A 25,017-nucleotide genomic window follows, 5' to 3' on the forward strand; every position below is an offset into this window, starting at 1 on the left:
GATTTAAGAGATGATGGAAGCTGAGGCTCAGAGAAGTTTCAAGACTCCAGTCTGCCTGACACCAAACACAGGCCTGTCGCCTCCACTTGCAAGGTTTGTTCTTTCTACAATAGACAGAATCTTACTTGAGTTCACGGAACAGGGACAGAGGAGCTATTTTTACCCTCATTTCGCTAAAGAAGAGGAAGCTAAAGCCCAGAGAGGCAAAATGACTGGCCAGGATTACAAAGCCAGTCAGGGGCAGCGCAGGCGCTTGGCAAGGTGACTCCCAGGCCCTTCTGAGCTCTTTCCTCAGGGCCGCCGGACATTCCCACTATTCCTAAATCAAATAATGAGGAGTGTGGATGACCTCCAGCAAGGGGACAGATGAAACAGATGTGCTAGGATGAATGTGGGGCTGCAGAAAGGGAGAAGGAAAGAGAGGGCGAACCCTGCTTCCCTGAGGTTCCAGCCAGTGCAGGCCCAGACTCAACCACGTCCCCGCCACACACACACACACACACACACACACACACTCACACTCCAACCTCCACTGGGGCCTGTGAGAAGGGCTGGAAGGGGGGGCCCAGCTGTGGTGGTCCCAGACTGACACTGAGAGGCCAGCCATGGGGGTGGGATGTCTGGACTGATGCTTTTGGTGGTTATACCTCGTTTTCAAGGGACAATTCCCACTTGACACGTGAGGAAGCTGAGGCCTAAATGCCCGGCTGCTACCCCTACCCATCTGGCTCAGCCCACGGTAGCCCACAGGCAGCAATGAGCTGCCCTCTGGGAGGTGTGAGAGTGCTGGGATCGTCCCCATTATTCACAGCAAACCACAGGAAGAGGAGTGAAGTGTCTCATCCAGCCTTCCGCTCTTTCTGGGCCCTGGCGCTCCTCCAGCCAGCCTTCCCTGCCCAAGGAGCCCCTCAACCTTGAAGGGGATGAACCAGCTGCCACGGAGACACCCTGGAGTCATCTTGAGCAACGCAGCTGGTTCAATGCCCAATGTACATTGCCCAACGCACACCTCTCTCGCGGGCCAGGTCATCACTGAAAAGATGGCTCTGAGCAGGGTTATGGGAATGGGCTGGGACCACTGCTGACTTTCCAAGTGGGTCTGTGGCTATCGTGTGCCAGAAAGGAAACGGGAAGGCGTTAGGCCGTCTGGGAAAAGGGGATGTCACGGCTGAAACCCAAATTCCTTATTATGACTTTCTCATCTCCCTGGTCTCACCTCACCCCACTTCTCTGCTCCAGGCGTGACAAAGGGCGTTCAGTTCCAAGAATGTGCTATGCTCTTACTTCCAGGTCTTTGCACACACTGTTCCCTCTGATGGAAACATCTTCCCCTCAAGTCCTACCTCACCTATGCTGGTCCCTAAGAAAGGGATGGGTGTGTACACACACACCCTGGAGTGAGGTGGGCGGCACCTCCCTGGCCAGGATGATCAGCATTCCCTCACGACAGGTGTCATTCCGCCACGGGTGACTAAACAGTTCCCTCTCTCTGCCTCGGTCAGGTTTTAGCTAGAACCCCTCCCACCCACCCCCTGTGGTCTAATCATCTGCAGTTTGGACTCGCTTAGCTGCACTGGAAAGGACAGTAAGACACCCAAGCTTCTGTCCCCTCCCATAGAGAAGCAAGTCAAAGTTGCAGGATCTCTTGATACAAGACATTGTACCTCTGTGATTACTGGACATCTTTACTCATCTACAAAACAATGCAAAAGTCTGGCTTCAAGTCACCCAGCTTCTCCTGTCTTCACATTTTAGGTGTCACCTTTCTAGTTTTCACCTTATGTCCCTCCCAAGGGCTAGTCCTGTCTCTCACAGCCAGCACGACACTGGAGTATATACCGTAAGCAGGATGCTTCCATACGTTATTTCATTTAATCCTCAAAATAATCAGTATTTTCATTTTGCACAGAAATAATCCTAGCAACACCCACTGAGCACTATGGTAGTTACCTTACATATGCTGCACCTAATCCTCCCTGAAAGCTGCCAGTGATCTATATTCGCATTTGCAGATGAAGAAATTAAGGTTCAGCAAGTAAGGGGTCAGAAGCCAGGTCCATACAACTCCAAAGCATTTTGCGGATGGGCCAAGCCCGACAAGAGACTCACCCGTGGAAAACTACCTGAGCAACAGTACACCAGTGGTTCGGGTATAAAAATTTATTACACATACAGAATATTACCACTAACAAACGCAGACAGGCTGGGACACAGTGGTACTGGAGGGAGGATGGCTAGCTCTTTGGAAAGTGAACAGGTTTGGGTGGCTTGGAGCCTCATGCCACACGGACTGGCCAGTCAGACGGGAAAGCACATGCCAAACACCACGGGACGTCAGGACATCGAGTGACTGCTCTGTGTGTCCAATGCCTTCCCATCTGATCTGGGGCTTCGAAGGATGCCACACCCAGAAGCAAGCAACTGAAGGAAAGGGGCTTCCTAAGGTGGCCCAGGCTTGTCTCTGAAGTCATGGCAACACCATTTTAAGCAATATGTTTAATTGGATGATTTCCACAAACTATACACGAAGTTTCTAACCATCACAATTCAGTGAAGTACAAAACATTAAGTTACAGGCTGCGGGAAGAGAAGGCAGCACCAATGGTGGCACCTTCCAGATCCCGGTTGGTCTAGGGGTAGGGGTAGGTTTCTTTTTAAACCGAGCCCCTCATTTCAATGTACAAAAGAATTACTCTGATCGATATTAAATTGTATTGAAAACAAAATGGACTAAAAAGCAAATACTACTCTATGTTGGGGTGAAAATGGGAGGAAAGAATGAGTCCTTCAAAGCAGGAGGGGAGACAGGTGAGGGAAGGTTCTGTGGCTGTGACCCCAGGCGGTCACTCACGCTGCTCCATTTTTACTTTGGGTGGTCTCAGGAAGGTCCTGTTCTTCTTCTCTTTCTTTCCTTTTGTATTTGCTTGGAAGTTTCGCCAGCTGTCCACACGACCATCTCGACTTTCCTAAGCACAGAAGAGGTTTGAGGTGAGGAAACCAGTTAGGGAAAGGAAGGGCCTGCTCTGCCGTCCCCCTTGTAGCCCAGCTCGGCCCAGCCCAGTCCTCTGGAATAATCCAAGAGTAGAACAGAGCAAGAGCTTTTCTGCCCCTTCCATGGGCCCAGGAAAGGGTCATACCACCCCTAGAAGGCAGGATAAGCCACAGGCTGGAAAGGAGGATGAGACGGATAATACTCATCACAACAAAGCCATCGTCTGCTGGGAACCTCTGGGCTAGACACTTACTGCACGCTATTTCTAACCCTCACAAAAAGCTGCGGTGTGTCGTGCCACTGGTGTTTCACAAACGAAGACACCAGGGCTCAGAGGTTGCATCCTTTTCTCAAAGCCATCTGGCTTGCCAGCAGTACAGCCGCTCTTTCCCCCGCCCCTTCCTTCTGCCCCTTAAAACCTGGATGGAGGCGTGAAGCCAGCACAATGCCCGGCCAGCTGTGCTGGGAGGGCCACTGGGATCCCTCCCCCTTACCGAGGGGCCTACTCATTTTCTCTCTGTGCATTCACTCAGTGGGACAGAAACAAAGCCATCATCGTTGGTTAGCCAATCCTTACCCTGAGTCCTAAATCTTACAGAAGATAAGACCAAATGGTGCTCAGTTCAGGAAACTGGTTGAGCCCCTGAAGGATATAACCAGGATGTCAAAGAGGAATCAAGCCTTAAGTCTCTCTGCAGGCAGGACACCGGGGTCACAAGAACCTCCGTAACAGACCTCTAAATAGGGCGCTACTCCACGTTTACCCCCTAAATTAGAGGTGTCAACCATTGTTCCTGAGCCCACTTGCAGCTGTGCCTATCATGCCCTTGCCAAGCTACAGAGCGCAGAGGTGGCTGAGCCAGGACTCAGTCCCCAAAGCCCCCGCTCTTCCCCACATAAGCCATTTCCCCGACTGTCCACCCCAGTCAGTCCTGGCAATGCCCAGGAATCAAGCTTCTATGCTGGGAAGTTTTCTTACTCTGGAATAAGAGTCCCTGGCCACCTTGGAAACTTACCTCAAAATTTTTCTGCCACTCCCTTTCTCGTTTGGCTTTTTCTTGAGCCTCAATCTCTTCTTCCCGTTGTCGCTTCCTAGGAGGAAAACCAGGCCATAGGATTTACATGATACCTGGAGACTGTGTTAACCATACAAGTTAGGCATTTCCCCACAAAAACAAGCGTATAAGGTAAACCAATTCCCTAGAGTTCTCCAAAGACGGCTGTCTGGAAAGGGCTCAAAGCACTGCACAAATGTCATTCTAAAAACATGCAGATGAGACTCTGGGGCAAGATACAGATACCCCTGTCCCAGAGAGAGACAGACAAGGTCGTCAAAGCCCAGCCAACAATAATCGGAGGTTCCAGGCCCAGTCCCTGCCATCTCAAGAACCCAGGCCACCTTACTTCAGTAGAGTGACCATGACGATAGCAGAGGTTCTTGTTCAAGAGCATCTCTGGACAAAACCCTCCCCCAAAACAAGGCCATTTCACACAACCCCAACTAGCAAAACCTAGTTATTGCTAAACACCAATCAGCAATACAAAATACATCAACTAAATTAACCTCAAGATTTCTGATGAGCAAAGGAAATCATACTTTCCGGCAACAAATATATTGTAAGTGATTACACTGTACAACACTACATACTCACCAGAGCTGCAGCCACTAGTCACACAAAAGGCTCTGGCCTGAATAACTGCCTACTTCACTCCAGGAAATCAGGAAGAAAACACACAGCACTCTTGATTATAAACTCCCTAAGGACAGGCCTATTCAATATTTCCCAAAAGTCAGAGAGAATTCCTTACCCTAGTGATTCAAAAGTTTGGCTGTTTCAGATAACTATTTTAGACAGTCTCTTAAACGATGTACTGTAACAATTCCTTCACCAGGAAAATCTCCGAAGACCATCTTGGTTAATCTAGGTATTCAGACATGGCTTAAACGAATATACTAATATATACCTTTCATGCATCTCTTTGGCTTCTCTCTCTTTCCTTTTAATTTCCAGCTCAGCAAAGAGTTTCATGGTCTGTTTGTATACTGCTTGTTTGAACTACAAAAAAATTAAGAAGAAAACAAAGTAAATATTTTACCAGCAATTTGAATCAAATATTTTTAGATGGAGCCCAGGACAAAAGCAGATTAGACCAGCAAGGAAAAAAGACTCTCCAGAGAGAACCACTTCAGGATGCTGGCTCTCTCCTGGGAGATAAATAACACATCCTCCTATGAGCTCTTTCCACTTTCACCATGCAGATGATACAGAGAAGCCTTGCTCTGGTAAAAAGCACCAATTAAGAGAAAAAAAAAATTTTACCCACTTATCGCAACCACTGAAATTTTGGAGGGCCCTTTCTTCCAAAGAACTTCCAAAAATAACTTTCATTCTTTCTTTTCACGCGTATAATTACTCTGAGCTAGGCACCAAGAGAGGTACTGGAGATATGCAGGTGCTATCAGACTAGTCTCAGGAGTCTCCCAACTGTGGCAGAGATACTAGTTGTCCCCTATCCTCGCCCCATGACGTGTTCTACCTTCTTGTACACTCCCTTATCTTAAAGCACATGGCCACCCAGCGCAAAAGCTTGTATTTCTCAGGCTTCTCTGTAGCTAGGCGTGGCCATGTAACTTGTTTTAGCTAATGAGCTGTAAGGAGAAGTGATGTAGCAACTTTCTGGAGTGTTCTTAGAGGGAGCACACTTATCCCTCCCGCCCTATTCCTCTATCCTGCTGTTTGTACATGGGTGAGGTGATGACACATCCCGGACTGTGAAAATGGAGGCAACACACTTGTTGGCAGAGCCACAGAAAGGAGGACACTGAGTCCTTGAGTGACACGCAGTCCAGCAGCCATCTTCCCAAAGACTTACTACACAGGAGAGAAAAAAGCCACTGACTTGTTCAAACCACTGTCATCTGGGGTCTCAGTTGTAGGCAGCTGAGCTTATATTCTGACTCTTACGTTGGCAGAAACAGGTAACACAGCATTAGATAGAAAACAAAACTCTTATCTTTAAAACTTTTTCCCCCAAATATATTTTAAATATGCAAAGAAATATAAAAAATAACCCATCATGCAGATTTCATACGATTTATATCCGAAAATCAGAGACAATGGAGCAAAAGTGACATATGAAAAAAGGGGAAGTAAAGGAATCCCCAAATTAATGTCACTTCTCTTTAATACTGTTACCTCCCAGGCACTGCTCAATGAAAGCAATGCTGACAAACTCCAGCCCCTAATAAGGACAAACATCAAAGAGGTGAAGGAATCTGTAATGAATATTTCAATATTTTTAAAAGCTCCTGGATGAACAGTTTCTGGTGATTTTAATTTTTTATATTTTTCTGCTTTTTCCAAATTTTCTAGCATTAGCATGTGTTCTTTTATAAGCAGGAAAAAAAGACAACTAAAAAAAGTTAAGGTTCTTAACAACTTAGGAGGAGCAAGGAATATTTATAAGAGGGTCTTCAGAAAAGACTAAAAAGGATAATTAAAAGGAAGGGAAAGTAAGGCTGAGGAGAAAAAAAAACTACAATACTGGAATGGAGTAAACCCCAAACAAGTGGCTAGTGGAAAAGATGGCCTAACAGTTCTCAAGCAGTGTCACCAAACAGAAGAGGGGACCAGCTGCTGTTAGTAAAATCACTGATGGAAGAAGTTGATAGGAAGTTTCCGGTGAGCAGTTTCCAGCAGCAGTAAGACAGCTGCTCCTCTATAAATCTTTTAAAATAAGCATGTGGATTAAGTTATTTACTGACCTAACTTGAGGCAAGATTAAGATGACTTAAAATTTTTCAGGCCAGTGAGGCAATCAGACACAAATACATAAGTAGAATCTCTCTCTTAACCAATCTCCACTGAAGAACCCACAGGATTAACAGATGCTTGGGGACTTCCCTGGTGGTGCAGTGGTTAAAATCTGCACTCCCAACGCAGGGGGCCCAGGTTCAATCCCTGGTCAGGAAACTAGATCCCACATGCATGCCACAACTAAGAGTTTGCATGCCACAACTAAGGGGGCCTCAAACTGCAACTAAGACCTGGTGCAACCAAATAAAAATTGAAAAAAAAAACAAAACAGATGCTTGCCATTTCCCTGGAAGCACATTATTACCTGCAGCACAATGGGTACCCATGGCTGTAGACAGCTGTTTACCAAGAGTCATTTGTGGTTGCTCCCAAAGCTGTCTATCCCAGTTGCAATTACTACTGTACTTATGTGATTTAAACATCACAGAAATTGATGAGTGTGGTTATAAAAATAAATGCTTGTTGGTTCTTTTAAAACTAAGTGGAATGCTTTAGAAAGAGTCAAACACAGGTCCCTAAAAATAACCGCTGTGGAATTAGGTACAGGTGAGACATCTGGAAAAGACTGAAAAAACAATCTAGGATTCTGCTCTTGCTTTGCTTCACAGGTACCTAAGTTTTCAATGTTCTTCAAAAGAAATTAAAAGCAGAAACTATGGATAATGCTCTGTGTGTTTTATAAAATAAAGTCTACTGCGAACTCCAATGAGCAGACAAACCCTCAAAGGAAAGGCCATAGCCCTATGTCCAAAAAAAGGTGGATTTTTCAAAAAGGAGAATGAATATACACTTTAATATTTTAAGTGAAAATGTTTCTAGCACGTATGCAACATTCCTTAAGCTTCCCTCTCTTTAACCCACCTATCAGTGAACCCATTCACATGAGATGAGGTGGTTCTTCCCATATTTAACTTACCAGCTCAGGATCATCCTCCTCCACATTTGTAGGCTTTCCTTCCTTCTTTAATTGCTTTTTTCGCTCTTTCACCTAAAAAGAATTTTTTTCCATCAAAAAATGAGCGCTCATACTTTGAGAATATCCATTAAGCTGCACACATAGAATATGTGCATTTTTCTACAGGTATAACAATAAGTTTGCATTGAGAAAAGATGAGCCACTCCCCTCCCCTCCAAAACAGCAACGCAATCAAAGAACACTAGGAACCAGGGGTCCTTTCTCTAACCTCATCTAAAATCCAACACAAGGGGACCGGCTGGGGAGTTGTCCCCAACTTATCAGATCCTAGGCCAGGTCCAAAGAGCCTCTGATACATTGAACAGATTATGCATTTATCTTTCATGGCTTGTGGTTATGTGTTTATAGCAAAAAAAAAAAGTACATTTGTCAAGTTTTAAAGAAGCTACAGAATTTGCAGCATCCAATATGATTGTTTTCTGGCATTTCTGCAATGGCATTCTGGATACTTTTCAGTGAAACCTCCTTAAACCAACGATCTTCACAACACATTAACTGATGTTTTCATCACTTTGGCCACCATTGAGATTCCCCCCAAAAATAAATATATCCATTCACAAAAGAATGACATTACTCCATTAAATTACCATTCAGTCCAGCAAAAAGCCAAGTGCCTTCCAAGCTCAAAAAGGCCCTACTGCCACCCTGTGGTCAGAAAGCCTGAGGGTGGCTCCTTTACAGGTAAAATACAGAGGAAGGGTAACTATCACAATAATTCAGGGACAAATTGTCAGGTTCTTTTCTGGTTTCTACCGGAATTTGGCCCTCAAATTCCAACACATGACCAGCAAGACACAGTTATGGCAGTCTGTCTCTTCTTTTTACTCATGTCCCTCATCTAAATTGGCCTCGTTACTATTATTGGTTATATAGTTGTTACAGATTCCAAAGCTCTTCAAAGAAAAGGTCACATCCATATTCACTCCCAATTGAAACTGCTCTTAAAGAACAGCCTCAAGATTCTTGCCCTAGCAAGTAAAAAAATACAACAAAGACCTTTCTTACCTCAAGGAAGCTATCTTAACATTTCCCACCACTCGGGAGATTTAGGTAATGGAAAAAAATAAAGACAGCTAAAACTGAATTTATTTCAATTGAGTCCTTCCCAACCCTATTATTAATACAGACATGTATCTCGTTCTATTTTTTTTTTAAATATTTACTCATATCCCCTTGCCAGCCTTTCTCAAGCCCTCATTTCAACCCTTTCACAGAGACAAGAATAAAAGTCCAGGGTCAAGCAGCACCACGGCTGCTCCACTGTTCCACTTTCAGAATGGGGTACTGTGATGAGAGCGCAAGAAAAACCCTCTTTCCACAACAAGGGACTGCTAGGGAAACAGGTAGGAGCAGCGTCCTGGCCACTTATCCTGAGCTCTAGGAGTGAATGCCAGATTCAGGCACGCACTGTTCACCACCACAGCAAAGTGGTGGAGACCACAGGAGCAATCAGGCCCATCAGGCCAGTTAGGCATTGCTATGTTAATGTTAACATTTACCCTCCTACAAGGCAAGGCGCCCAAGGCTTACTAATACTTCCTGTAAACACAGCAGCACTATAAATACTTACGGTGTGTTCCACGTATTCTTTTCCTGCCTGAATTACATCCAGGGCCCTCTTCTTTTGTTCCTGATCCAGTAGCAACTTGTAAGCTTTGTCCACAGCTAATGCAAAACATTGAAATTAACTGTTTCTGCAAACACCCTCTCAAAGTCTGAACTATACTCAGGCAGTGTAAATGGACTTGTGCCGTCTAAAAGCATTCCCTACTTTGTTAAATCATTTACTGTTGTTAAACTACTTTAAAAACATACAACTACAGCAATGATTTTCCTTGAGAGCCTTGGAAAAAAATTAAATATATGCTCAAGGTTAAATACACCACATCTAGATTTAACTCAGTGATCAAATTCTTCCAATTATTTTTTATGTTCAAAGGAAAAAAAATGATCCTATGCAGTAACAATCTTTGTTGGCACATAAAAGTTTTAACAAACCAAAGTTAAGGTCTATTTCTAAACAGCAACATTCTGCTTTGAATGACAACCGTTCTACTGAAAACCACAGCTTCTTCATGACCAGAAGACAAAACTGTAACATTCTTTTCTTGATCCAGGACTAGGAACAGTTAGTCCCGAGCACTGACAATATGTTACTCAGAAGCAGGTAAATATACAAATACCTTCAAAAGCCTTTTGTGCTCTGTCAGCATCATCTTGATTTTTGTCAGGATGCACCAATATGGATAACTAGAATAAGAGAAGAGATAGCTTTGTCAATAAGAGGAACGTTTAGTAACTCTTCGCCTGCACTGTGCCTCTTTACGACCAAAAGCTCTTATTAGGGCAAAAACTGCCAGCCAGAAGCATTTTTAAAAAATTAATAAATATCATAAAAATGCCCAGAAGTGTTAGTCCTTAATAAAATTCAAGTACCAACAGGTAACTGCACAGATGGAAAACATTTATTTGAGAACAAATGTAAGCCTAGTGTTATGAAGATGTTGTGATAATTTGGGAGGGGGAAGGAAAGAACAAAAAGTACCAAGTTCCTTTTATGTTTCTTATATGGAGCACTGGAGAGGATTAAACAGGTCTGAGATATCATCTCTTTCCTAAAAGAACTTCTAATATCGAGCAGTGGCTCTCAGTTCTGGCTGTGTTCCAACCCTGTGCAGATTTTTAGGAATACAGAGGTCTACTTTCCAGCCTGAGACCTTCTGAATCAGTCTCTGGCATCTGTACTTTTCAAACCTCTACTAGACTGGATATCAGATGATGGTAAGGAATTAGTGTTAATTTGTTAGGTGTGACAAGTAGTTTTGCAAGAATATGTCCTTGTTTTACTTTGGTGGGATAACTGCTTAAGTACTTAGGGGTGAAGTATCATAGTGTCTGTAATTTACAGTTCTGCCAAAAATACATATATAGTTAATGAAGGGAACTGTTGCATATAGATGGTGAATATATGGGCTTTCATTGTTTTATTCTTTCTTTTTAAAATATAACAAAAATTTCTTATAACAAAAAGCTAAGCAAAAACCTCCATAGGTGATCCTTTCAGACAGCCAGGGTTAAGGACCACTGACCTACTGTCACCGACAGCCAGGGCTAAGGACCACTGACCTACTGTCACCGACAGCCAGGGTTAAGAACCACTGACCTACTGTCACCGACAGACAGAAACAGTCTGAACAGAGGGACTGTGCTCGGGGATGACATCAAGTAGGGATCTACTGCTAAATCCAGCATTACCGGAGCCAAAATCCTGGGCTCCAATTTCAACTTCAATCACCCGCTAGCTGTGAGACCTTGAGCAATTCACTTGATCTATCTCCGCCTCAGTTTCCTCCTCTCTAAGTGGGACAATACTGTATACCTATATCTCACTGGGTTGTTGTAAGGATGAAATGAGATAATGAGTAAAGAATTTAGCATATTAACACACAATGGCAACAGCTAGCACATGAAGAGGACATACCATAGGCCAAGACCTACTCTAAGTGCTTCAGGTGTGTTGCCTCGTTCAAATCCTTATAAAAACCCCAGGGGCAGCCACCATCATTACATGCATTTTACAAATGAGGTAACAGGGCACAGGAAGGTTGAAAGTAACTTGCCAGAGCTCACACTGCTTGTAAGAGGTACAGCCAAGACAGAAACTCAAGTCATACAGCTCCAGCACCCACACTCTTAACTATTGGGCTCTATTAATGACTAAATAAGAACTCTTATTGAGTTCTTCATATAGCTACATAAATAGTCTAAAAGTTTTGACTATGAATTTGAATGACTGCTTATTGAATTGGGAAAGACTTCTAATGCATTACATTAGAAAACTTGAAATTTTAGAAGAAGGGGAAAAAGCTGAATATAAGTGCAGAGAAGAAGTCAGGAAGCAAAAAGCTCTGAAGTTATATAATGGGAGATGACTGAGTAGGCAAAGATAAAAACACCATGGCTTAATAGTAGATCAGAAGATGATCATGAGTCAGCAATGTGGAGGCAATGACTATTGAAAAAGCAAGCATAACACTGGATATTAACAAGTCTGTCATGCAGGAGCTGAGAATTATATTCAGCACTGGTCAGGCCCTATTAAAATATGAAGTATATAAAAGATATAAGTTGAGGAAAGTTAAAAAAAAAGACATGAAATATACAGAAAATCCAATTTGCAAAGACATTACAGGGAGTATGATTATTCAACTCATAGAAGAAAAGGCTGGGGGGTTACTCAGCTGTTAAAACTGGAAGGGTGTTTTAAAAGGCTACTATAAAACTCTGCAGCTTGAGTTATTAAATATTAGAATGGGCAAGAATCAGAGGTTGTAGATCTCCTTTCCCAGAGAACTTTCTGAAAGCACTCTATATTAAACCAAGTATCTTGAGTATTCACATAAGTTTGCAAAAGATAAAATTATTGAGGAATAGAACTTTAAAAATAAAATCATTTAACACTGTTAAATGAACTTAAAAATAAAACACTGTTATGAATCTCCTAGAAGCCAGGGGATTTGATAAGTATGACTCCATGTAAGCTCTACTACTCTACCTTGTACTTCTCTCTCTTAATTAAGGAACTGGAGAGATTCTATTTGGATGTAAAATTCATCCTATTCACAGGTAAGCCGTGGTCATTAAATTATTTAAGATTTGTATGTCACTGTAAGATTTTTTTCAGAGTTACATAGCCTTAAAAAAAAAAAAAGATTAAACTTTGGCCCAAAAGTCATAATAGAATGCCCTGATAATAACCCTCAAGTCCTAAGAGAATCATGCACTCAATACATTTTTAAAAGGTTCAAACTCCACCTATTACAGGAATATAGTATCATACCTGCCGAAACCTCTTTTTTATTTCTTCATCTGTCACTTCAGGATCTATCTGAAGAACCTGGAAGAATCAAAATCAAAACTGTAGGGCTTCCCTGGTGGCGCAGTGGTTGAGAGTCCGCCTGCCGATGCAGGGGACATGGGTTCGTGCCCGGGTCCAGGAGGATCCCACATACCGCCGAGCGGCTGGGCCCGTGAGCCATGGCCGCTGAGCCTGCGCGTCCGGAGCCTGTGCTCCGCAACGGGAGAGGCCACAACAGTGAGAGGCCCACGTACCGCAAAACAAACAAACAACAACAAAATCAAAACTGTAAAAGAGAGTAAAAGAATTTATAGATTTAAGAGATGCCCAATAATTATACATTTTATAATCAGCATCTAGAACAGTACTCAGCATTCTATAACAGTACCTGACATACAGTTCTAAAAAATGTTCAAGAAATATAAATGAGTAAACCAATAACAGAATAATAGCTATAGTGTTTCAGGGTTCTCAAATTAATTCAGTGGTTTCTTTCACTCCATCAGAAAAATAATAAATTACCCTACACCTAAGGACATGTTTACAGACCATGAGAAAAATGTTGCCTTTCTCCTTCATTCATTAAGAAAAGCACCCACCCTCTACTTACCTTTGCAAATGTGGAGAAAGTACAGCAACTCAACATGGAAATAATTAGGCTGGCTACCTGATTTTTTTTTTTTTTTTTTTAATGAGGGAGAACTGTAGATCTTCAAATAAAGCCCCCCCACAGCTGATTTTCATCTCAATCGAGAAATGTCCACTTGGCTCGACGTTATAATTTACATGGCTCAATAGTTCTCAACCCAGAGTGGAAATCTGAGAGCCATGCCAGGGGTTCACTCCAGGAAAGTCTGATTCCAGCTCAGTAGAACTTAGTAGAATTGGGTACGGTCATATGACAGCAAAGTCTGTATTCTTTGAGCAACACTGTTTTAAAGATAAGTTTTATCATTCTTCTCCAACCCTGGGTATCCTGGTGTTGACATTCGTCATCAAGGATTCTGATTCCCTCACCACAAAAACACACATTCATTCAAACATTTACATAGCAGCTACTACCTGCTGAACATGCTGCTATACACTAGAAATAAAAAGATAAATAAGCAGGGGAAACATTTTTTTAAATTACCATATAATAAGAGTTTTTCAAAGAAGGCTTTATTATAAGACATACAATTAAACCAGAGGATTTCATAGTGTAGTCCATGGATTCAACATAGCACCTAACATTTATGTACTTAGTATTCAAGGTGTGAAGAAGGTGCTGAAGGGCAGAGGGTAAGAAGGTCTGTTAGAAATTCAGAAGAGCAGGCCCCACTTCAGTGTGACTGAATCAGAATCAACATTTCAACAAGATCCCCAGGTGATCTCAATCATATTACAGTTTGAGATGCACTGGTAAAGAATGATGACAGAGGTCAGAAATAAGTGCACTTGAAGTTAATAGAACTGATGATCAGTTATTAAAGGGGGCAAAGAGGAAAAAAAAAAGTAAGAAATCTTGAAAAATACATACCAGGGGCTTCCCTGGTGGCGCAGTGGTTAAGAATACGCCTGCCAGTGCAGGGGACACGGGTTCGAACCCTGGCCCGGGAAGATCCCACATGCCGCGGAGCAACTAAGCCCATGCGCCACAACTACTGAGCCTGTGCTCTAAAACCCGCAAGCCAGAACTACTGAGCTGCATGCCCCAACTACTGAAGCCCATGCCCCTAGAGCCTGTGCTCCGCAACGAGAAGCCACCGCAATGAGAAACCCGCACACTGCAACAAAGAGTAGCCCCCGCTTGCCACAACTAGAGAAAGCCCGTGCGCAGCAACAAAGACCCAACGCAGCCAAAAATAAAATAAATTTATATAAAAAAAAGAAAACTACATACCAGAGAAATTAAAACTGAAAAGTAATCTGCCAAGCTTAGTCAGATGTTTAGAGTCTTAGAAAAACTTGACAACAAGTAATGTCAAGATTTATAGCGAGCTTTCAACACATTCAAACAGCCCACCTACAGCCGCAGTTATTGGTAGGCAATGAAGCTGAATCACCCCTGCATTCAATAGACTTTTGAAGGTTACTACAAGAGCATACCCATTCTCAAATGTCAGGCATACAATTGGGGTGAGGGAAAAGGAAGAACTTTAAAACAAAGACTTTTCAAGAGTGAGTGCGCCCCATCATACCTTCCCAAGGGAGAAAGGAACCGGGGAAAAGTCACTCAAAAGAAAAAATGCAGCCACATTACGATTTACAGACAAAGGGAGGTAACTGTACACACACAAATATTCAGAGGAGAACCCTACCTTTCCTTGGTTCTGGGGAAAAGGAATGTACTAGAGCAAACCAAAGTCCAACAAACCCAACAAGGTATTCAAAATGAATGTGAAAGGATGGAAATCATCCCACCTTCACACACAAAAAAAAGCCTCAATAAAGCTATAGCCTAGAACTAATCATGCCAAATGTAATTCATAAACCTTGACTGGTTCCCAGGTTAAAAAATAAAATAGCTATAATTGAGATTTTTTTTAGGACAATTGGAGTCATTCGAGTGTGGACTTTATGCCAGATGACGTTGCTGAACTGCAGTAATGTGGTTTTTTCTAGGTGTCGCAATGGCGTTGTGGTTATGTGGAAATGTGTTCTTGTTTTGAGGAGATGCATGCTAAAGTACTTAGGCATGAAGCATCAATGTCTGCAGCTCACTTTCAGATGATTTGGCAAAAATGAAGAGGGTATGTATAAATATACACAAACACACACACAACAAAAGTTATTTTTCCAAGGCTCATATCATATGTGTACTGATCACTAGCAACATATATTCACTGAGTGCCTTCAAAGCTAGCTAATCCGACTCCTCTTCTATCGTTAAGAGTTGGAGGTGCCATGTGTGGCCATGAAACACAGTGAAGACAATGGGCCTATACCTGCAGCCCAAACCCCTTTGAAGCCAGTTTTATACATTCAGTACAAACTTATGGAGCACCTGGGATTGCTAGATCCTGTGCTCACTACTGTCCTCATAGAATTTAAGGTCCACAAGGGAAAGGACAGACAAGTCACAAATAATTCTTACCAAAATGATAAATACCATATAACCAATATGGCTCTAAGGAAGCTCACAGGTCTGTTCGGATTCTTGGAAGATTTTTCTGAACTCTCCCTGTGTCTCAGGCTTTGGGGATACTGCAAAGAAAAATCCACGGTCTTGGACCTCAGAGAGTTAATAAGTCATCACACAGAAACAAAAACGCTTGACTGTGGCATTTATATAAGTTCCTGAACTCAAATAAACCGCCAGAGTCTCCTTTAGGATCTTCTGCTTGAAAGAGGAATCCAGTCTTGGGTCACATCTGAACTCTCTGACCTGTTAATAATGTGCAAGTTCCAGAATCCTGTGAGATAAACACCTTTCTTTCCAACGTGCTGAACAAGATAAACAGAAAACGAAGTCTGTGGTGCTGCCTTCTGGGGCTTTAAAGTTAAATAGAAGGACTTCCCTGGTGGTCCAGTGGTAAAGGATCCACCTTACAATGCAGGGGACACAGGTTTGATCCCAGGTCAGGGAAATAAGATCCCACATGCTGCAGGGCAACTAAGCCCACGCGCCACAACTACTGAGCTCGCGCACCTCAACTAGAGCCCGTGTGCCGCAAACTACAGAGCCCACGTGCCCTGGAGCCTGCGCGCCACAACTAGAGAGAGAAAACCTGCACTCCACAACTAGAGAGAAGCCTTCGCACCGCTTCCCACCTGCCGCAAAAATAAATAAAATAAATAAATAAATAAAATCTTTATAAAAAATAAAGTTAAACAGAAAAAAGCAACACGAAAAAGGCAGGGCTGAGCAGGCGCACAGGTTCATCTAAGCTTATGGAAGGAAGTAGGGGAGGGCCCTTAACCTAAGAACAATTGTAGAACGCATAAGAAAGATGTTTAGAAAATGGCTGAAGGTTAGAAATGCATCCAAATAGTGCAGTGATGGCAGGAAGCGGGGGAAAATGCCCCCTGGATTAGGATTCCTGTAATAAGACCCATCAGAGTCCCTTTTCTATCTGCTGCTCAGGAAGATGGTATATAGGACAACTACTCGCATTTCAATTTATAGCCAAGAGGACAGCTATTACTGCATCACTTCTCCTTAGTAGGAAAAAACCAGTCTGCTTACCTCTGGAGAAAAGCCTGATTCATTTAGATGTCTCAGTAGTTGTTGCATGAAAAAACAGAAGTTACTTATTTCCTAAATTGCTAGGAACACCTAATCCTGACTTAGGGTCAAAAACCAACTTTGTAAGAAGACAACTGGCGGGGGCTTGGGGCTAAATTAGGAGTTTGGGATTAACAGATACACACTACCATATATAAAACAGATAAACAACAAGTACCTACTATATGGCACAAGGAACTATATTCAATATCTTGTAATAACCTATAATGGAAAAGAATCTGAAAAAGAATACACACACACACACGTATATATAGTATAACTGAATCACTTTGCTGTACACCTGAAACTAGCACAACATTGCATACCAACTATACTTCAATTAAAAAAAAGACAATGACACCCATCCTATAAAGTGGCCAGCAGATCTGTATGAAAGAGAAAAGACAAAAGTTCTAACGGACAGTCATGGATGGAGTCCTGCTCACTCAAACACAATGTGGCACCTCCCCAAGTTTGTCAACCTTACCATATTCTTTACACATTCAAACACACTCCCGGGAAATTCCCTGGTGGTCCAGTGGTTAGAACTCCGAGCTCTCACTGCCAACCACCCAGGTTCAATGCCTGGTCAGGGAACTAAGACCCCACATGCCATGAGGTGAAAAAAATAAATAAAATTTAAAAACAAACACACTTCCTATAATCAGGACAGGAGCTATGGGACAGTAAGTTCCAGACCACATTAACTGGTAGGACAGTAAAATCCTAGCATTCATACTGGTCCCAACAATCTGTTACTCCTCATCAACAGATCTCCACAGGAAACACTAATTATCTTAAATAAACGGGTAAGTTATATGATCATGTGTCCCCTTTTCACAGTACATACTATCTCAATTTAAAAATATGACTAGGGACTTCCCTGGTGGTGCAGTGGATAAGACTCCATGCTCCCAATGCAGGGGGCCAGGGTTCGATCCCTGGTCTGGGAACTAGATCCCATATGCATGCTGTAACTAAGAGTTTGCATGCCACAACTAAGGAGCCTGCGTGCCTCAACTACAGACCCAGTGCAACCAAATAAATAAATATTAAAAAATATATATATATATGACTAAACAGAAAGGACATACCATCAAATTCTTTATCACCTTTCAAACATATTATGTCCCCCTACGCCCTCCCCAAAATCATATCTAAATACTCTTTAAGCTTTTCGTCTTCCTCTTCCCTTTCAAATATGTTAAGTGGGGCCAGGCGAAGTAGACATCTACTTTGGGTGAGGAGTCAAGATGGCCCAGAGCAGAGTGTCAGAGACCATCTGGGACAAAGAAGACAGTAACCACACAAGGAGTGTCGGCTAGTCATGTGGTGCTGGAGCCCCAACAGGGTAAGAAGAGCATCCACAGAGGGGTAACTTGACATAAGAGTGCCAAAGTGGGTTGAGGAGGGCACCTCCATGGACAGGTGGCCTGCCATAGGGTGTTAGAACCTAAGCAGAGTGAGACTGTCAATATGGGAGGGCACACGGTGCAGGAGCCCAAGCAAGGACATCTCCACAAAGCCCAAGCCTAGCATGGGGTGTGGAAGCCTGTGCCTGGTGAGGTGGGTGCCCATGTAGGAGAGCGTCCAATATAACAGGGCAGCCCAACTTGAGGGGTAGGAGCCCAAGTACAACTGGCACAGACAGTTGAACATGAGCAGAGTGAAGAGGACCTCCATGCAGGGGGGGACCTGGAGTGTGGAGTCAGAACCCAATAAAGATGAGGAGGGTGTTCCCAGAGGAAGGTAGCCTGACACGGGGTGTCAAAACCAGAGCAGGGTAGGAAGGAAGCATGCCTGCTTGGTGGGGAGGATGCTGGAGCCCAAGAGGGACGAAGAGAGCTCTTGGGGGTGGAGGGCAGGCACAGGGAGGCAGAGCCAGGTGAGAAACATACCCACACCAAAGGGTGACCTGGCATTGGAGTTTAGAGTTCAGGTGTGGGAAGAAAGGTTTTTGCACAGTGAGGCAACCTGGTGTTGGTGTCAGAGTGAAGCAGGGTGAGGAGGTCATTCACATGAGGGAAGGAATGGCAATGGGAGATCGAGATCAGAGTCATACAGGAGGATCAATTAAGTAAATATATATATTAAAGACAGTGGGAGCCAGATTTCTCAGAGAAGGGAACTATGAACATGGAAAGGAAAAAAACCCTAGAATAAACCCTGTGATGTTGGATTGAACTTCTGTGTAATACGTGTATGTGTATGTACACACACACACACTCCTTAGCTCTGTCTACCAATAGAGTCTGGGAGTAGTGACATCCCAATGGCAATGGGTATACCTAGCATCCAAATCTTGATTTCTAAATATCATTCTTCATTAAAAGGAATCAGAACTCCTCAAAGAAATGGTTAATTCCAGGCTGGGTCAGGAAAAGTACAAGAGTGCCTAGTAATCAAAGAATGATGAAGACATATCAAAAAGACAGGAAAGGCTTAAAAGTAACCTACTGGTCAAATTTGGGACATTTGAGCATCGAAATAAGTAATATCAAATTATAACCCACTGAATAAAATAGGAAACCCCAAGTCTATACTGACAAATGAATAAACTGAAACTTTGATAAGGACAGTATATTCACACATTCTCAAAGTACCTCCTCATAAAATACTTATCAATTACAAAGGGGAAAAAAGTTAACTTCATGAAGAAACCTAGTAGGCACCTCTTTAAGTGATCAAATAATATCATTAATAACAGGATAAATCAAAATCATGTACCACTTTACAGGTTACAAAGAGAAAAATGCAGTACCACTTCTATGCTATTCCTGTCAACATTGCATAAACTGAATCTAATGTGAAGAAACATCAAACAAACTCAAGTTGAGAAAGATGCTACAAAATAACTGGCCTGTAATCTTCAGAAATGCCAAGGTCATGAAAGTCAAGGAAAGACTGAGGAACTGTTCCAGATTGAGGGAGACTAATGAGACATGACAACTAAATGTAACAGAGATTCCACACTGGATCCTTTTGCTATAAAGGACATCATTGAAACAATTAGCTAGTTTGAATGGGGTCTGAGGATCACATAGTAAAATAAAAGCATCAACATTTATTTCCTAAAAAAAAACCTTTATTTCCTGGTTTTGATTGTGATATTGTGGTTCAGTAGGAGAATGTTGTTCGTTGGAAAATACACTAAAGTATTTCAGGGAGATGGGGTGTCATATTGACAACTTACTTGCAACCTTTCTGCAAATCTGAGATCGTTTTAAAATGAAAAATATTCTTCAAAAAAACAGAAACAATTGGTGAATCTTTTTTTTTTTTTTGTGGTACGCGGGCCTCTCACTGTTGTGGCCTCTCCCGTTGCGGAGCACAGGCTCTGGACGCGCAGGCTCAGCGGCCATGGCTCACAGGCCCAGCCACTCTGCGGCATGTGAGATCTTCCCGGTCCGGGGCACGAACCCGTGTCCCCTGCATCGGCAGGTGGACTCTCAACCACTGCGCCACCAGGGAAGCTCCCAATTGGTGAATCTTGAAAATAGTATACTAAGTGAAATAAGCCAGACATAAACAAACATTGTATTAGGCACCTGGAATAGGCATTCATAGACAAAAAGCAGAATAGAGCTTACCAGGGGCTGGGGGTAGGAGGACTGGAGAGTTATTATTTTATGGGTTTGAAGTTTCAGTTTGGAATGATGAAAAACTTCTAGAAATGGACAGGGATGATGATTGCACAACACTGTGAATGTACTTAATGCCACTTAACTGTATGCCTAGAAATGGTTCAAATGGTTAATTTTACATTATGCATACTTTACCACAATAAAATGAAGTGGAGAAAAGGGTTTTTTTAATAAGTGCTCAATAAGTGTTTTTTATAAGATGTAACAAAATTCGCTTCAAAGTTGTTTATAATTGTGACAATTAGAAAGTAGTTTAATTATTGTACAATAAAGGAATTGTTGAAATAATAATTGAGACTTTAAAAAGTGTATAAAAATAGTTTATGTAACAATACAGCATTTAAAATAGCATGGGAATAGATAACTAATAAGAACCTGCTGTATAAAAATAAATAAATAAAATAAAATTCAAAAAAATAAATAAATAAAATAAAATAGCATGGGGCTTCCTGGGTGGTGCAGTGGTTTAGAATCCACCTGCCAATTCAGGGAACAGGAGTTCGAGCCCTGGTCTGGGAAGATCCCACATGCCTCGGAGCAACTAAGCCTGTGTGCCACAACTACTGAGCCTGCACTCTAGAGCCAGTGAGCCACAACTACTAAAGCCTGCACATCTAGAGCCTGCGCACCACAACAAGAGAAGCTCCCCCCCCCAAAAAAAAGAGTAGCCCCAACTCACTGCAACTAGAGAAAGCCCACGCGCAGCAATGAAGACCCAACACAGTCAAAAATTTAAATAAATAAATAATTTATATTTTTAAAAAATAAAATAAAATAAAACAGCATGAACTGCATGACCCTCTTTGTTTCTAAATAAAACTAAAAACGGAGCATAAACAGGTGTTTTCTTAGGTACGATTATACATGATTTTTATTCTTGCTTTTTCTGTATTTCTAATTTTTATTAGAAATATGATTTACTTTTATAATCAGGAAATATTTAAAGTTATAAAACTAAGGAAGCTAAAAATTGTATTTGCTTGTCTATAATCTTGTGAACATTTTTGGGTTGTTAGGTTTTTTTTATTGTGGTGAAACAGAAAAGTTTTAACTAACAAATTAAATCAAAGACCCTAAATTTACCAAGGCTAGCTATTCCTTCACATTTGAAAATAAATCCATATATATTTGGGTTACTAAAAGATGAGAGCAAGCTCTGCTCACAATAAACCACCCAAGTTCAACTCCAACTATGCATAGTACAAATTAGGTGTGTGTTTCGAGGTAAGCCTGCCTGCAGTAAAGCTCCCTATCAAGGGCCACAGCAACATCAGATACCTCACCTCAAATGGGTTCAAATTGAAGTAGGAGGAACCAGGACGAGTCAATCTTTCAATCTGATTTTTGGACGTTAGAACTGAATCTCTCTTCTCTATTTGTTTCACCTAAAATAAAGGGGATAAAAACCTCATTAGTAAAGCTCAGTAATGAACTCTGAATTGTCATCTTAACAAGTTACTCACAGACATGTTCAGTAAACATTTATTTGCGTGTCTACACGTTCAAGGTATTTTGCTAAACACTTTGAGAAATAATTACAACAGCTACCATTTACTGAATTTTAATATAATGTAAAAACTTTACAGGTGTTTATTCCTCTCAACAATCCTATATGGTAAGTACCACTATTATCCCCATTTCGCAGATAAGAAAACTGAGAGTTAGGTCAACTGACTTGTAACCAGCCAACCTGTAAACCAGATTTTTTCCCAATCACCCAATTTATAAACCAGAATTTTAAGCCCAACAGTTTGATGCCAGAGCAAGGCAGCAAGAAGATTCAAAAATAAATAAGTCACAGCCACTGCCTTCAAAGAGCTTCCCCTCTAATGATGAACGATGTACTTGTCAATGTTCACATTAATTTACAACTTTTTAAGAAAGGAAAAATACAATTACACTGAAATATACACCCAAAGCAGCACTAAAAAAGTGTGTGGGAGGGAGCAAATAACTCCGCCTTTCTAACTCTAATAGCTAGAAAAATCCCTGACCTGAACACAATGCTAAAGAGAACAAGCACCAGGTAGTCCCAGGAAAACATCCTTGGTGCCACTGTCAGAACTGAAATTTTAGTTGGAATGAATCTCTGGCATGTTATATATACCATCTTTATTTCTATGGCCAAAATGGATTTGGAAAGGATCTCAGTAACATAATAAGCTAATCCATTTCAGCATATTCCCTCTTCACTCTTTTGTAAAATAGCACGCCCCTCCCCCCACTCTCTTTTTCCCACTCATTTTTCCTCATAGCACTTATCACTACCTGACAGTATATTGTACATCTATTCATTATTTATCCTTCTCAATAGAATGAAAGCTCTATGAAGACAGGACTTTTCTCTCTGTTGTTCACTACCATTTCTCCAGGACCTAAACAATACACTAGACCATATCAGGTGCTCAATAAATATTAGTTAATGATGATTAAAGGGTCCTCCTTTAGACACTTTCTCTCATTAAATTAAACAAAACAGGATTGCTTTTTTTTTTAACTAAGAAAGAGTAATTAAAACAAGTTCCACTATAACTGCTGAGTACTCATGAGAAGCCAGTAAACTGGTACTAGTGCATTAACACTTTCAAGTGAATCAGACATTCTGAAAGCAGACTGTAAATGGACATATTAATTTGTTTTTAAACTTAATATTTTGGAGAAACCACTATGTAACAAGCCCTGTTACAACTACCAGAGATAAAAGATGAAATGTGACATGGTGCTTTACTCTCAGTAACTCACAGCCAGGTGGGGAGCAACTCCATTCCTCAAATCCATGCCAACCTAAAGAGGTCCACTTTCAGCCTTATTTTAACTCTTACAAAGATGCTTCTGCTTTATATTTCATGAAACTTTCTTATACATTAAACCCTTTAACCCTCATTAAAACTCTTGTTTTAATATTAACTTTCGTTCTACAAACGTGGAAATTGAGGATTGCAAAATCAATGGCTTGAAAGAATTCTGTCACAGTCACGTTAACTGCCTTGCACGAATCCAATCCGAGGTCCTCTGACTCCAAAAGCCATTCTTTTCTTCATTTATTCATTCATTCGTTTACTCAACAAATATTTATTAAGCAACTACTACGTTCTACACGCTGGAGATGTGATAGTAAACGAGGCTCACACCAAACTCACTCCCTCCCAATATGATACCGAGCTGTCATCTGCTCTAAGACCCAGCACAAATTATTTCACCTCCCTAAACCTCAGGTTTGTCATCTGTAAAAGGGAGATAACGCCTACACGGCAAAATGCACAGTGCCTAGCGTTCGCTAATGGCAGAAATAACTACCAGGAAAACTCACTACAGATAACTAAGAGTAGAGAGTGCTTCCGATGAGAATAAAAACGGGGGCCAACCCGGTTAAGTCGCCCCCAGGAAGGCCCAGCCTCCCAGCCGCTGCCAGCCCCCGACTACGCGGACCTGGGGAACTCTGCGCGCGCCCAAGCACTTGGTTGGCCAAGATCGCCGCCTCCCCGCAGACGCCGGACCCCCGCCCCTTTCTGTCGTCCAGGGGATCTCCGCGCCGCAATATTAAGAAGAAATGCACACACACTCCCGAAGCCCCCACCGCCCCAAAGGCCAGAGAGGAGGAGCTGCCCAACGATCCACGCCAGAAGGACCACTGCCTTCGCCGGCTGGGAGCGTAGCTCCAGCGGGGTCGCCCCGTTGCCGCCATCCCTCACTCTGTGTTCACCTCACTGTAGAAGGTCATAAATGCCTCCTCCGTGCTACCGCCGCCACCCGAAGCCCCGCTCTCTCCTGGAGCCGCCATTTCCCCGGCCCAGCCACCATGTGACTCTTCTGCGCAAGCGCTACCTCACGTCTTCTTACAGGTCCGCCTCTCCCCCTTGTGACTCTTAAAGGGCTCGAAGCCCAGCCAGACACCTCCAATCTAAGTAAACTCTTCTTTAAACCGAGGTTAAATACACGTGACATACACTTAACCATTTTAAAATGAACAATTCAGTGGCCTTTAGTACATTCACAGTGTTGTGCAACCATCACCTCTATCTAGTTACAGAACAGTTGCATGGCCCCAAAAGGATACCCGGCACCTAATCAACATTTCGTACGCATATTTCCCAACCCCTGGCAACAACCAATCTGTGTATTGTCCTTATGGACTTACTCTGGACATTTCATATAAATGCAGTCATACAACATGTGACCTTTTGTGTCTGGCTTCATTCGCTTAACATAATGTTTTCCAGGTTCATTCAAGGCATAGCATACATCATTATTTCATTATTTTTTATGACTTAATAGTATTCCATCACATGTGTATAACAGTTTGTTCATTCGTCAGCTGATGGACATTTGGGTTGTTTCCATCTTTTGGCTACTGTGAATTGGTGCTGCTATGAACATGTGTTGAGTACCAGTTTTCTATTTGAGGGGTACAATTTCCTAGAAAGGAATTTGGTAATTCTATATTTAACCTTTTGAGCAACTGCCAAGCTGTTTTCCACAGCGGCTGAACAATTTTACATTCCTACCAGCGATGTAGGAGGTT

The 25,017-nt window shown here is 42.2% G+C and overlaps 1 protein-coding gene across 1 annotated transcript; it reads right to left on the minus strand.

Annotated features, from left to right (window-relative positions):
* Positions 1 to 2,145: 2,145 nt before the first annotated feature.
* Positions 2,146 to 24,297, minus strand: DNAJC8 (DnaJ heat shock protein family (Hsp40) member C8). Its single transcript, XM_079937485.1, has 9 exons — positions 24,199 to 24,297; positions 21,779 to 21,880; positions 12,627 to 12,683; positions 9,970 to 10,036; positions 9,357 to 9,451; positions 7,727 to 7,798; positions 4,958 to 5,049; positions 4,009 to 4,084; positions 2,146 to 2,966 (listed from the first exon to the last, which is right to left on the minus strand). Exons 1-9 carry the CDS (start codon positions 24,274 to 24,276, stop codon positions 2,844 to 2,846), a joined length of 762 nt encoding a protein of 253 aa, XP_079793611.1. The 5' UTR covers positions 24,277 to 24,297; the 3' UTR covers positions 2,146 to 2,843.
* Between the last annotated feature and the right edge of the window lie 720 nt (positions 24,298 to 25,017).

Source organism: Stenella coeruleoalba, assembly GCF_951394435.1.
Source record: "Stenella coeruleoalba genome assembly, chromosome: 1".
Lineage (NCBI taxonomy): Eukaryota > Metazoa > Chordata > Mammalia > Artiodactyla > Delphinidae > Stenella > Stenella coeruleoalba.